The sequence below is a fragment of the Neolamprologus brichardi genome, chromosome 7, assembly GCF_056152115.1.
Source record: "Neolamprologus brichardi isolate AB-2024 chromosome 7, ASM5615211v1, whole genome shotgun sequence".
Classification (NCBI taxonomy): domain Eukaryota; kingdom Metazoa; phylum Chordata; class Actinopteri; order Cichliformes; family Cichlidae; genus Neolamprologus; species Neolamprologus brichardi.
The window spans coordinates 16314763-16329595 of NC_142110.1; the positions used below are offsets into that span (position 1 = coordinate 16314763).

The 14833-nt window shown below is 42.8% G+C and overlaps 1 protein-coding gene across 5 annotated transcripts in view; it reads left to right on the forward strand.

The window, feature by feature from the left end:
- The first annotated feature begins 2041 nt into the window (after nt 1-2041).
- The window catches only part of reln (reelin), a 95922-nt gene continuing 83130 nt past the window's right edge, over nt 2042-14833 (forward strand). For all 5 annotated transcript variants that reach the window (XM_087843217.1, XM_087843218.1, XM_087843215.1 and 2 more), the window contains exon 1: nt 2042-2575. In XM_087843217.1, coding sequence (XP_087699343.1) covers nt 2323-2575 — 253 coding nt within the window. In that variant the 5' untranslated portion in view covers nt 2042-2322. The remainder of the gene's footprint in view (nt 2576-14833) is intronic.

The following is a 14833-nucleotide window of genomic DNA, read 5'->3' on the forward strand; positions in this document are numbered from 1 at the left end:
GAGGGAAATAGTTTTTTGTGTGTGACTCCACAGTACTCTAAGAGTTTTTTAATGGTTATGAGAGAGAGAGTCTCTATAATTTGCCTATGCGTTAAAAAAAAGAATGATCTCATATAGCATGAACTATTCTTAGTGGAGAATTGACCGAGAAAAAGTTAAAAAATGGCGAGGAGAGCGCTGAATTTAACAGAGAAAGAGGGTTTGTTGTTCAAGCCTGACAGTACAGTTTGTATTAAGCTTATTTCAAACCATGTCATGTTTTCCTTCACTATCAGGCTGGATGTAAGCGTAGCTGAAGCTTCTCTGGGATTTGTGGTTTTGTCTGGCACTTTTCACAAGTTATTATAAATCACACTGACCACTATAATAGAAATCCACAAAGTGAGTGAAGCTTCCCTTTACAGTTGCATAATATTTGTCTTTTTGCCCAGCCGTCTTGGATGTCTGGACTGCAATGTGGATAAACACGCTGACTGGAGCTGGTCTGTGAGCTGCAGCTGCCCTGGCAGGTGAATAACTTTGCAAGAGCCAAATATAAGTCATTATATCAACACAGAGATAACAAGAAACTGATAGAACCACTTACTATATTTTTTTGTGTGTTTGTCTGTAAACAAGAGTACTCTTTAGTGCATTTTGATTCGTTGTGCAACTGTGTATTTGTATCTGTATATGTGCATACATTTGTGTGTCTGGTGCAGCGTTTAAGCTGGGAAAGCAGCTGCCCATGCAGGACTGGTTGTGCGTTCTTGCTGTGGGTCAGTCAGGCTGTTTGGACATGAAGCTGCAGAGTGTGAGTGTGTCTGTGTGTACCTAGCTGGCTTGGGAGTGTTTATGTCTGCAGTATGAACTTAACCACACAAACCCAGCAGGCAGCTAAAGAGAAACACCAGAGGAAATAATTGGTGGTAACAGCAGCTTCTTATGTCCACCCCCCCCCCCCCCCCCCCCCAACCCCCAACCCCTTTCTCATAATAATTTATTTCATGTGTCTGTTTTGACTTTGGCCGTGTTCCATTAAAAGGAACTGTGCAGCCACTGAGACAATTTTTTTTGTGTTTGTCATATATCTGGAAAATGTTTTTGTCTCCACAAGGTCTGAAGAAGGAATGCTTGTTGGTGGGGTGGGGTGGGGGGTGGGGGGGTGCAAAGTGTATCACTTACACAGAGAGCAAGACAGAGATGGGCAGAGAAAGAGAGTCGCATGGCTGAAATACAGGTTCTTTGTATTTACTCCCAGATGAAAAGGGAAGATATGCATGTGCTGGACGAATACTTATCCATCAGCTGGTGGTGGCCTAATGCAGAGTGGAACGGTGGCGCAGGCTAGTCTGACAGGGGAAAAAAAGTTGGAGAATCTTGTGGAAAAGGAGATTCTCATGGAAAACCATGAAAAAAAAAAAGCAACAGAGGAGAAGAAGAAAAACAAATGCTGAGCACTTCTAAAGATGAGAGAAGAGACGGAGAGGTAGAGGTTTGAAAGAAGAAGGAGAGGGAGATCGAGGGGCAAAGTGGGAGAACAGCAGAAAGAGAGAAAGGGAAGGAGAGGGAGGTGAAGAGAGCTTAATAGGGAGGGAGAAAGGAGGTGTGATAGTGGGTGGGAGAGGAGGAGACAGTCTGGTGGATGGGCAAAAAGACAAAGGAAGAGAAGAGTGAAAGGGATCTGTCAGAGGGCTGCTTAGGGATGAAGAAACTAACAGATGCATAGAGATAAGGCCGCCAAGGTCTCCAGAGAGGGATACAAGAGTGCAATATGGAGTAACAGAATGGTTTAGTGAGAGGTAAAGAGGAGGAGATAAGAGAGGGGGAGAACGAGATTAAGGAAAAATTCAGAGTGATAGACTGGCGGAGAAGAGGGAGGAGAGAAGAGCTGGATGAGAGAGAGGAGGGAGGCCGTCTTGTAGAGCGCATACAGCACGCGTGGAGCTGGTGTTGGAGCGAACGAGAGACAGAGAGAGGAAGGGAGGGAGGGTGGGAGGAGAGAGGGAAACAGAGGGAGGGGTGAGGTATTTAAACGCCGGAGCAGGACAGCACAGGCGAAGCTCTGAACTCCCCGAGAGTGGAGGTAGGACAGGGAGAGGAAAAAGAAGAGCAGTTTTCCTGACGACCAAGCCCACACACTCAGACACAGAAATACTGCACATACAAGCACACACAAGACGTGCACACTCTCACCCACACACTTTTGGACTTTCGACTCATCTCTGGACTCCAAACCTGTCCTCTGGAGCTCTACCCGCGCCTCCCTTGCTCCCAGCCATCACTCTCCTTACCACTTCACCCACCTTCACTCCCTCAGCCCCTCGCGTGGTGTGAGGGCAGATGGCCATGGCGCGGGCCTCTCTTGGGGGTGCTTTAGGCTGTGTCCTGCTTGCCCTCGTCCTGGGGAGCAGCAACATGGATTTCGGGGCTCCCCCTGCGAGCTTCTACCCCCGTTTCAACCCCTTCTTCTTCCTGTGCACCCACCACGGTGAGCTGGAGGGAGCCGGGATAGCAGAAGGTGGGGGAGAGGTGCTTCTCACCCTCCAAATTACAGGCAACCCCACCACCTACACCCCTGGACAGGAGTATCAAGGTGAGCACACCCCCTAAGGTGTCCACTTTTTAAAAAAAATTCTGCATGGAAAAGAGAATGGGATGTGTTTGTTTCAGCAATGTTGATGTCAGTAAGGAATCAGTAAAATAGAAATGCTTTGAATTGATAAAATTGTGTATTTTTAAAAAAATCTCTTTTTGATGATTCATTTCTACAAAAATGCAATATGCATAATATGCACTTTGCATTAAGACATACAACCAACTTATCGAACAAGAATTATGCACACTGCGGGTGCAGTTAATTCCTTTTCGTGCAGGTGTTTCGTGCGGCTGTTGCGTGTGCACATGGGAGTTAACAGGTTCTGTGAGGTGGCTGTTGTTGGAAACCAGCATTTATGTAACTGTAATAAATAGTGATGCTGAGTGGGACTCCTCTGATCCCGATGCTCCATGTGTAGGTGGCTTCTCCACAGGACTAACGGCGAGATCCCTCCAACTGAATGAGAGTGAGAGAGAGTGTGAAGGCTGCGAGTGCGAATGGACAAAACAGAGCACCACAGAAAGAGATGCTCTGACTGATAGGGAGAAAAGATTAGGAAATCAGTGAATCGTGCTTCGACTGGAAGAGGAGACAGATACTTGTGTCCCCTTTCCCACACTGTTGTGCCGGCACCTGGTCCTGGAAAGCAGATCCCCTCTGACCTCCCCAAACTCTGCTCGTTCGCTCTCACCTTACTTAACACTGGGGACGGTGACCCTAACAGGCCACCACAGACCGACTAAGGTTACATTCCCACGCAGCTATCATCTTAACAGAGAATTGATGCATGCACATTTTAATGTGTCCACCATATACGCTTTCCTAAATATACATGCATTGCGTGCGCCTTGCTGATGTATTTGATTTAATTTAATACATTATTGTTGATGACGGAATCCAGTTATCTTAACTCTCAATTCAGAGTTTGTGTAACTGTATGAAGAAAGGAAAATAAGGGCAGGAAAACAGATCAGGAAAGGATGAAGCAGTATTATTCTATGTCGGAAAAATAACAGCCCGGATCAGCCCTTCAGTCAAGCACCTTTAACTGGGGCCGGGCTTGTAGGGAGAGTGGGTGGGGAGAGATTTGAATAACTAGCTGGTGGATGGGAGGGAAAGCGCGCACAGAGAGGTTTAGATAATTAGCATTAGAAATGTGGTGGACTGGGAGGAGGGAGGGATTTAAATAGGGCCAAGGCTGGGATCGGATGGAGTAGGGGGAGATTTAAATGACGATGAGAGGATTGAGCCGATAAGATACCAGCAGCAGGGCTTGCACAGAAAAATGACAGGGTTCCAAGCTGCTCACTTTTTTTCTCTCTCCTCCCCCCCCCGCGCGCCTCTGTCCCATGTTTTGGCACATGACAGCAGGTCATTGTTACATTTCCAGGGTTTTGACTGAGTTTGCTTGGGGATGGAAGGGAAAAATGGCAAGCGAGCAAGTGAAATGCTGCTGGCTGTGTGCATAGTTGTGCAATCGTGAGCAATCCCAGTCTCGTCTCTTTTCCACCTCTCTCATCTTTTCAAACCTTGATGGTTACAGCCAGCCTTGCATGTTCTTACCACAGCCATTGCCGGACTCATCGTGGTAGGAATTGAGTGGATTTTGAGGGGCTACACGTACACAGCAGTGAGACTGAGGACGGACATCTATCTGCATGCCCTGCTAAATGTGGAGTGATAGAAAAAGACAAAAAATGACATCCTCTCGTTATATGATAGAGCAGGCAAAGTGTTTTCTGGGAATAAGCTTGTGTATTTAAGTGGTTTATATTTTTCCCCTGTTTTTCTGTGCTTTTTGAACCTTAGTTTTGGATTAGATTTTGGTTTAATCTTCTAAAGCAATGTGTGATATAACTATTGAACGAAATGGGGGTGGAAAGTATTCGAGGTTCTGGCTGTATGCTTGTTGAAGAAGCTGTAGAAAAGAAAACTGAAGAAAGACCGTGAAGGAGAAGAGGTAGAGGTTAGTGGATGGAGGTAAAGTTACAGAAAAGGAAAGAGATAGATGATCTTTTATAAAAGAGACAGGAGGTGAGTGTCTCAGAAATCTAACTCAGCGTTTGGGGCAGAACAAGAGGAAGATTCAGTGTGGCCGCACAGTAATTGAGTTTCCAACCTGACCTCACTGCCTCTTGCTTCTCTGTTGCTTTTGAGTGATAAGACCATGTGTGGGCAGTGTACTTTTGAATGTGTAGACAAGATTACGGTATCTTTTAATAAAGAGACAGAAGCAAAAAAGAAAAAAAAGTGAGGTCACACTGGGATTTAAGGCTGTCCTCTAAATAACCAAATGACCCTTTTGAACTACTTTTGATACACTCGGGAAGCAGCTCTCTTTATTTCAATGATGTTAAAACATTTTTTTCATTTGCCGCCTGGCCTCTTTTAACACTGCTGTGGGAGTCGGCGACGGTCTCCATACAGCAACCACATGTTTATAAGAAGCAACATCAGAATACAAAACCCAGAGCATGGTTTCTAAACACAGTTAATCAGAGAAAGCTGCTTTGCATTTCTGTCATTTCTCGTCACCCTGCTGTGGAAATCTTGCGTGTTCGTCTTCACAGATGAACAATAACATTAAGAAAACACGGTGACACAGCAGAGAGAAGAAAAGGAACAGGCAGATTTGATCTAAACAGAGCATTAGATTTAAATCCGGAGCTGAAGGGACATCATTTCACCGGATCGTGGAGCGTTTGGGTCTTCATTAGAGAGCACAGATTGGCGAGGGGACAGAAGGGCTGTGTGGTGTCCTCTGAAAGTCAGCAGAGAACAGCCAGACAAATGGAGGTATATAGGTAGAAATGGGGCCAGTGAGATTGATTGGGGTCTTTTTCATGTCAAGGTGTTTGCACCAATTTGTTTGTGTTAATGGGCGTACACTCTTGAAAAAAACCCCACAGTCATGTTTATCGTACCACGACTTTTCATATGGACATCTGCGTTTTGTTTGTGCCACTTGAAAGTGTGAGTGAGTTGTCTGGAGCTTGCTTTTATATGCACAGCTCTTGATGTCATTGTGAAGCACTGAGGCACTCACGCAACCATGCAGGTTCCAAACAGCCCATACAATGGTCTTTTTCAGTGTCGCTCAGGAGGAGGAAGGGGCAAAACAAGACGGCTGCTTAGAGAAGGAGTTGTCAGTAGATGCTGAAGCAGCCTTTCCTAATCTGTCTATGGTTTAGTTCGCGGACCTTTTCCATGTGCAAATGATTGAAAAAGCCAGAGAAACAATCAACATTTCAAGGAGATTTGGACGTTGCCACTGAATGACATTCTTAGTGGGAGTTTGGCGATAAATTCATCCTCACAAAATGCCATCAGCTCATGCCACGATAACCTATGAGATTAGGCTTAGTGAATTGCTCCGTCCGCTCTCCTGTCAGCCGCCAGAAACAGCTCATTGTGCCTCGCAAAGTGAAAGAGGCCATTATCTATCTGCAAAGTTGATTACTCGTCATGGTTGGGGGAGTTTTTCTGCAAGTGTGCTGTTGACTGATGTCTGTAGAACAACATGTTGAATTGAAGGTCACAGGAACAAGGCCCCAGAAGGGTTGTAGAAAAGCAAATATTATCTTGCCTACATCACATTATGCTAGTAAACCCCCAGAAAGATGTCTTGCAAACATAGGGCCCATCTTTAGACTATCCAAACAGGCACGCGCCGGCTTCAGATTGAATGCCCAAATGACATCAATCTGCTGTGACTATGGCAGCCGTTTGGATGTCATCAGCACCTTCTGCAGTACTTAACCTCTGAGGACTGTTAAGTGTCTGCTTTCTGACCTCTGACCACTTCTTGTCAGTGCTGCATTGTTTAGAGTTCTGTTCCTGAGAAGATTAGATTAGAACTTTTTTTTCTGTCCACCTTACATTTCTGTTCCCCTTACATGTAATATTTTGTATTTATGGCTTCACAAGAGTAAGAAAACTTGAAGTAACCTTGGTCAGCAAACCATTTAAAGACTGTCCTAGATTTTATGCAGTTTTGGGAACAGCGAAAATGTGAGCAAGACTGGGGAAAGAAGTGAGGGGCGAGGGGCTAATGGTTTAATAGGGCTCTCTTGTGAGCAAAAAGCAACATGCGGACAGCACAAGCACTTTCAAGTGGTCCAAACCCGTGCATTCATTAGCTTCCCAGCCCTTCAGCCTCTCTGCCTCCTGCTGCTGTGTTTGAATAGGTCACTTCAGTGGGTAGAGAGAAGTGTGTCAAGTGTATTACTGTTTGTATGGGCTTTTTTGGGTGTGTTTGGGTGTTCTGTCTTTGTGAACACTGAATGATGAACCATTTAAAAACCATTGTGCTTTCTGAGTTATGCCAGTTTCCTTTATATCAAGGAGCAGATGGGCGAGAAATGAGAATGGATATTCATTGGGAATCTTCCCTTTGTCACACATGCACGCCTGGCTGTGTGCACAGCACTCAGCTCTTGGTGGGTGATCCATCATGACATAGAGACAGGTCAGATGTTCCGCTGGCTAAACACAAATGTCCTGATCAGCGGGCTATTACAATTCTCTGTGGCGGTGTTACAAAATGACATCGCAACATAAGTTAGTATTTTCCTGCTGTCATGTGCTAAATTGCTATGCCAATATATTTCCTTATTAATGTTCTTAAGCTATTATAATATACTGTACAAATCCATGACATTGCAGAAATAATAATAAACTTGCAGCGACAAACACACTTCTCTGTTGCCGCCTTTGTTTTCTTTTTTCTCATAAAGAGTCAATGAAAGGCTGCAGCAGAGAAATTCAAGCCGTGATAGTTGAGATGGCGCAGATGCCACCTATAAGCTACATTTCTGGAAAATTGATTTACTGCATCAGAGCACAGAAAATCTCCTTAGATAGCAGTTACATTGTTAGCCGTTGCCTGGCTGGTGCCAGAATGATGCCAGCGTGGTGCCAGGTGTGGTAGAAAAACTAAAATTGAAGGCAGTGAGTGGATCCCTGCCAGGCAGAGGTGCGCGCCTGTGCCAGTCTTATCTGGCCAAGCGGCACAGAGCTGCTACATCTTTTATTTTCAATTTCCTCAACGGATTCATTTTCCAGCCAAAACAAGAAAGCTCTTAACAAGCACATGTGAGTTGTGTTTTTATTAACTTTCACGAGTGGGCAGATGAGTGGCTGTAAGGATTTTCAGGATGCTAGAGTGCATGTTTGTCTGTTGGGAGGCAGAGGGGGGGCTGATTTGGAGTGTCTGTATGTTGATAATACGAGATGTGATGTGCAGAAACTAGACTCCCGTTGTCCTAACGTGTCCTCAAATAGTGCATTTCCCATGTGTCTGTTTCTGAAGTGTGTGGGTTTCTGTTTTAGAAAGCACAAATACCAGCATGTTCCACTCCTGGCACACATTTTGCAGCCAACGTAAACCACATCAATTATAGTGACATTATGAGCTTTTCCACCTTTGATGCACTTTAGCAGCATTCTTGGTGGTGACTTTCTCAGGATTTAACAGTAAACAAATCTAATGGAAGCCACAGTGTGGGAAGACAATGGCTGTACTTTGTGAACACAATTGCTATTTGCTTAAAAACGCATTCAGGCATGTCTCATTTGTCATCATTCTTAATGTAACAATTAAGACAAAGGAAAAGCAAAAAGTACAAAAGACATTTTGCAGCAGAGCAGTTTCATTTTTAAAACTGCGTAAAATAGCGTCCCTCTTTCTCTATTTGCACCGAGTTACAAAAAGTTTATTTATCCATGCTACTTGTAAACTTGATTTCTTATGTTTGCTTTGACACAAAGCCTGTCGCTTCAGCTCACAATTCTCCTCATCTGTTTGCTCTGATTTCATCTGGAAGTTTTTGGTGTCTTATGTATTTAAGTCATTGTTGATTCTTTTAAAATGCTGGCATACTAGTCCTTTTCGGATATGCTGTCTTCTTTATTTTTCCTAGTTCATGTGGAGTGGAAAAGTTTGTGCACTGAGTAACCAAATTTAGTTCCATAGATCTGTTTACCAAGAGGGTTTGTGGGTTCTGACAGCACAGAGGAAGTATCAAACATGTTCGATGTTTGATTCTTAAGCAGTAAATAAAGAGCAAAATGTCTTCCAAGCATCCAAGCCACCCAAACTAGCATGCTACACCTACATCTAAGATTTAAAGCGGATGCTCTAGCACCTTCAGTTGATAAACCTGTAGGTCTGATAGGCTGGTTACTGTCAAATTAGGTTTTTTTTTTTTTTTATGTCTTGGAGATATTTACTCAGTAATAAGACAAGACAGCCTCCTAACAACTTCAACACATCCTTTCTTTCATCTCATCCCTGTGTTCATGGTGCAGATGTGAGGAAATGTGAAGCTTCTATTTAAGGTTTTAGGTCGGATATTGGATGTATAAAGCACACATTACTGAAGTTGTGTTCTTCCATTTTGTGAAACATCACAAACTGAAGTATAATAATGTTGTGTTATTTAAAGAAAATACCAGGTAGTTTATTGCAGGATATTCAGGTTAGTTTGCAACAGTGTTTCAGGTTTACTGTGATTCAGTATGGTTACATCAAAGGTAGCAATTATTATTATATATAATATTTAATGGGATGATGTTTATTAGTTTCACTCACCTAATTTTACCTTTTATACTAACATTATACGGTCAAGGGTTTGGAAATCAGCCGTAGAGCTCACAAAACATCTCTCGCTGAATTCAGTTGGAGCCTTTAATCCACAAACAAACAGTGAATATTAGAGTAGTAGGTCAGCTGATCACAGCCTGTGCACAAAGAAAAATCTACAGTAACTCACAATGCAAGTTATTATGTGACTTATTTTTAAGTTCCCTGCACTGCTACACCCAATCTGGGGGTTCTCCGATATACCAAATCCCACTTTACCCCCTGTCTACACCCATTTTGGAAACCATGCTCAAGGAATGGAAAACTACCTTTGCAGAAACACAGAACTTTGGACAAAAACGTTGGTAACATGTAGAGGGAACGTCAAAGTCTGCTGAATTCATAAAAACTCTGAAGTGCGCTGGGGATTTTTGAATATAAATTTAAATCATTTTTAAAATTATTCAAGTGAGAGACTTGGGTTTTTGTTTTTCCAGCATACCCCTGCTGAGGAGAAAATTAAAGTCTTTTATTTCCATCGAGCACCTATTGTATACCGTGGAGAAAAAAAACATGGAGAAAACTTTCAGCTCAACTGTTTCAGCTGAACGTCAACCAGTCAAACTGATTGATTGACTGAAATTCCATTCTGCCTTTAGTGGCATTGGTATTGGATGACAAAACATTTTACCCTCATTGTGTATTTTATTTCTATTTATTCTCATTTAACTTCTTGCACAACTTCTTTGTGCAGAATGTTTTTTATTCACAGTTGTTGTTCATTTTTTAACACAAATGCCATTTGCTTTCACATGTTGTCGTCAAATGCAATTATCTCGTGTTTTAGAAGTGAAGTTCAATTGCGTAAATACTTCCTGGGGCAGCTGCATGTATCAGTTTCTATGATAAAGTATAATGAGAAACAGAGCGTCGACTCAAATAGCCAAAATACTCGAAACCCCGAGGGAGGGAGCGTATCAACCGCATTGTATTTACTGCTCAAGTTGTTTTAATAGAAAACATGAGTGACACGCCCTTCTGCAGTCTATTCAAATTATTTGTATTATTTTATAATTGCACACTCCAGTTTTCCCTTTTCCTCTGCCTCTTTGATGTTCACTTTCAACTAACATGTGGTTGTAAATATATTTACAAAGTTATTTCCTTCTCAAGTCTCAGATAACAGGGCTACACGTGAATTAAGAGTTCTCTGTGTCTATTCAAACTCCCCCTTACCACTTTGCCTCACAACAGTGTTGGTGATTCTCATCAAGGGGTACAAAGTGGCTCAAAACTGGATGAGAAAAGTGATGAATCCTTCTGTTGTTCTCTTGGGATCCTTTACCAACTGCTGTCAGTTTTGCCAATGGCCTCTTCCTTTAAGAGAAAGGAGGCTGCTGATGGAGCACTGTGCACCTCCGCCTCTTTCTTCTACTTCTCTTTTTGCTTTAGACCCTCCTCCTGGCAGCTTCATTGAGAAAACTGTAATCCCTGCTTGGGGGGCAGTGTGTCGTCTGTGCTGATAGCATTCAGAGGGACTTGTAGCGCTCCAATGGGCCCACTACAGAGGAGGCGGCTTGGTGCAACTGGCTGGGTGCTGGGCACACGCCGTGTGGCATAGGCGGATTAGTCCCAGCCCTGCCCCCCCCACCCATTCAGCATCAGCCTCCTTCAAACGACTATCCCACTCTGCCCAGAAAAACACAGCAGGCTGGCAGAAACAGATTACAGATCAGCACATCGAAAAGCACATATTCCTTCCTTGAAAATGCTTCCCATTTCCCCGCTGTTCCCAAATATGCAACCTCAAACCTCCAGCCTCCATTACGCCATGTGTGAGTTCTGACTCGGGAAAATTGAAACTTCCTCAGAGCTTTTTCCTGTGGACCCCAACAACAAACATCTATCTTGCTTTTGGTGGTTCATCAGCTACATTTCTGAAATCCAAGCTCACTTTTAGTCATTACTTACTCAAGAAGTCTTAAGAAAAGAATGTCTTTAAAATCAGTCCAAGTAGATAAGAAGCCTGTAAAACATGGAATATCAATGAGCCAGTGACATATTTTTTTCAAAAGATAAAAGAAGGTCTCTTTTTGCCAAGGAATACCCAGTTGAGCTGTGTCTTACACCCCTGTGGATCAGGTGTTTGATTGTATCTTGCCTGTCAGGGAGAACCGGGAACTGAAATCAAGAATGATAGAGGTCTAGACTAAAGATAAAGTGCGACCTCACCTTCCAGACTCGCTGCACTCGAGGGAGACTGACAATATCCAATAAAAAGACACAGTTTCTCTCACCCTTGTATTTTTCATTTTAAAAAAAATTAAAGTGAAAGTGTGAACTCGCGGTAAACACAACTTTAGCATTCCCGAAGCCACAGCTCCTTCTCGAGATTACATTTAATTTTTTTTACATCGTATGTGTTCACTCAGTGAAATAATCATAATAGGTTTAACTTAAATAGCGTGTTAGTTAGAATAAATCCCAGGGAAATACTTCTTTGCCTGACTCTCATTCAGTGGATCATAGCTAGCCGGGGGTGATTTGGAGGGAAAGAAGACATGACTCTGAAATGTGGCATAGTGTTTTTTATTCGGAGGGCCCAAAAATCAGACCAGCGGATCTCAGTGTCAGTCCACATGAGCTGGTAGTTCAGGTAATACTTTTGTATGCAAAATTCATGTAGAGCATTTTATCTAAGCTGTTTTAAGCTGCTTGAACTTGCTGTGTATCTGCAAGCCACTTTGCAGCCCACCCCTAGCAGAGCTCCTTCCTTCATGCTGTATCTGACTTAAAAAGTGTCATTTTAATCATTCATTAGTGTTTATTAGTCCATGATCCTGTGTTCTGTTCTCTGTGTCTCTACTGCTCTCCAGCTTTCCCTGTGGAAGGGCAGGGAGGTCCAGAAACAGAGCCATATTGTCACTTTTAAATTACCGCAGACTGAAATATTAGACTTGCTTTCATAATACCGTATTTAACTGAAATACTTATGGTTGCAAACACACCAGATACCTATTGCACCAGCTTAGCACATTCCACTGTGTCTGAACATAGACATTGCGGTGCGTTTGTCAATGACTCAACACATTAGCTTATTTGCACGTCACTGTCACATGCAGAGCGATAGTAATTGAGTGATCCCTGTTATCAAGTGAAAGCAGAGGTCTGAGGTGGAAGTTAAGACAGAAAAGAGGTGGGGGTGAGAAAGGGGAGATGGTGAGAGTATGAAAGCATTAATTTTCAGCAATAAGTGCATTCTTAGCAAGCTGTGCTGGTGTGATTAAGACTGGATGTCACAGGAAGCACTCCCCATTGATCCGCTGCCAGTAGAGACCATCTAGTCTTTCATTATGGCAACCAGCTTGTTAATTAGAAATCAATCATCCCCTCTGCTCTATGCAAGCCCCTTCCCCACCAGCGTGCCACTCTCCTTCCACCAAGCATTCATACCCAAAAGCTACAGAGGCGTGTCAGACTTTGACTGATGTCAGTACTTTTTCACTTAGCTGGCCATAATTTGTAACTTTCACGCCAAGAAAGAGCAGGGAGCTGAGAGCAAAATAGCGTGGCACTTCCTTTCCAGCTGCCAGGAAGTCTTTGAGTTCTTGAAAGACTTTGACAATTGGAATTCATATTCGCCAGATGAATAACAGCTATCATGTTGTCTTTTGGCTGTGTGCACTTGTATATTTTCAGGAGGAGACCTGTAGGTTCAGAGGACACTTTTTGATGACTGTTAAAGTCATTATAAATCTGATGAACTGTTTTAACTGTTTTGATCCATAAAAAAAATCATGGATAAGTCGACGTGTTGACGAAGCATATGGTTATGTAATGTACTGCTGTTCTGAATAAAAGAAGCATATTCTACAAAATAAGTCACAGTTAAAAAATAAACACGATCTCCCAAGTATATACATAGAATAAGTGTTATTAATAGAGGGAAATGTTGTGTAAGCAGAAAGGCGTAGGAAAAGTGGGTGTGGAAAAGACGCTAAGATGTAGTGACAGAGCTGGGATGAAAAGTGAACCTCTGTGAAATGACAGTTCCATTATTCATATTAGCGCTATTAAATCTGTGATAGTGGGAATATGGTCGGGACTGCTGTTAGCCAAGAATACACTAAGCATGTGTGTGAGTTACTCCTGTGTGCACATATCGGAGCACAGATGTATACATACTGTTTTTGTGCTCCTGTGTGCACATACATCCAGTAGTAGTACAGTAGCAGTAGTAGCAGAACAGCTGGTTTTTCAGAAAGCCATGTCCAGATGTTCCTGGGCAGTAGGCATTAAAAACTAGGTTAGTGTATTACAGGCACAGGTGGGAAAAAAAAGAGCCATTGTAGACGAATTCTGTGCATCAGATTAAAAACATAAAAATACATAATTTTTTATCCTGGCCTTGGTTAATAAAATATCCCATTGTTACTTTCCATTACTCTGTGTCAAGAGCTTTCCCTAGAAGACACAACTGTATTGTGTAAAATCTCTGAGTTTTAAAAGCCATGAATTTTGCATGGGCAGAGAGCTGACCTGCTTTTTGGAAGTCATAACAGCTGAAGTTCAACATGAAGTGGGCACATTGTGGTTTTTTCTGTTGATGAGGCTCAAACTGTTCAAAAGTCCACGTTCATAGCCTGATTAAAAACTGCAGTTTGATGTGTCAGCCCATGAGGATGGCTAAGATGAGGGCAGGTGCACCTGGTGTTACTTATTCTCTTTCATCTCATAAGCCTTAGTGAGTCTGGAATATGTAATGTTGGAAATATGAGGATGTAAATTCAGGGAAAGACTAAACAGCAGGATTTTATTTAAAAAGTTTTTTTTTTTCACAAACAATATAAAAATATTCACTTTTTAGGCTATTTCATCTCAGTTGGAAATAATTCAATATAAGCAATGTGTTTCATTTTAATAAAACATGACGGCTCCAAGACACTGGCGTTTATTAGGTTTTGTCTATTTGTCTCCTTGAAAGTGAAGTGAAGTCTGCGTTGTGTGTCTCCAACAGCACACTATCTCTCAAATAAAACTTTTCACTACCTGACTCTTTGCGTACATCCCAAAAGGTTGATTCTGTTCATCTGGATGTAGCGTTTTCAGTGGGAGAATACTTCTTCAGTCTCAGCCGACTACAGGTTTCAACAACCTTAATAAACAGTACATTTGTACACTGACTGAAACTAGCCCAGTGAAGGAACAATGGGCTGTCAGGTCAGTTCCTTGATCATTAATATGCAAATTCTCATAACCATTGATCAACAACCACTGATCAAAGACCACTGATCAATGACCATGCGTACCATTCACAGAGAGTTGGGGAATGGCTGCAATCACAGCATTGTAAGATAGTGAAAGATGTAATCTTAGGCCCCCTCCTCGATTCAGAGATGGTCTTTCCCTTTTCACGTAAACGGCCTCCTTGACTCCGCGCTCAAACCAGCGTTCCTCCCTGTCCAGGATGTGCACATCCTCATCATTGAAAGAGTGTCCACTGGCCTGTAGGTGTCAATAGACTGCAGAGTCCTGGTAGCTCTTCTGTGTTGTGCCATCCGCTTTGCCAGAGGTTGTTTGGTTTCCCCGATGTATAAATCATGGATATACTCCTGGCACTTAACAGTACACTATGTTACTCTGTTTGTGTCGGGGGACCCGATCCTTGGGGT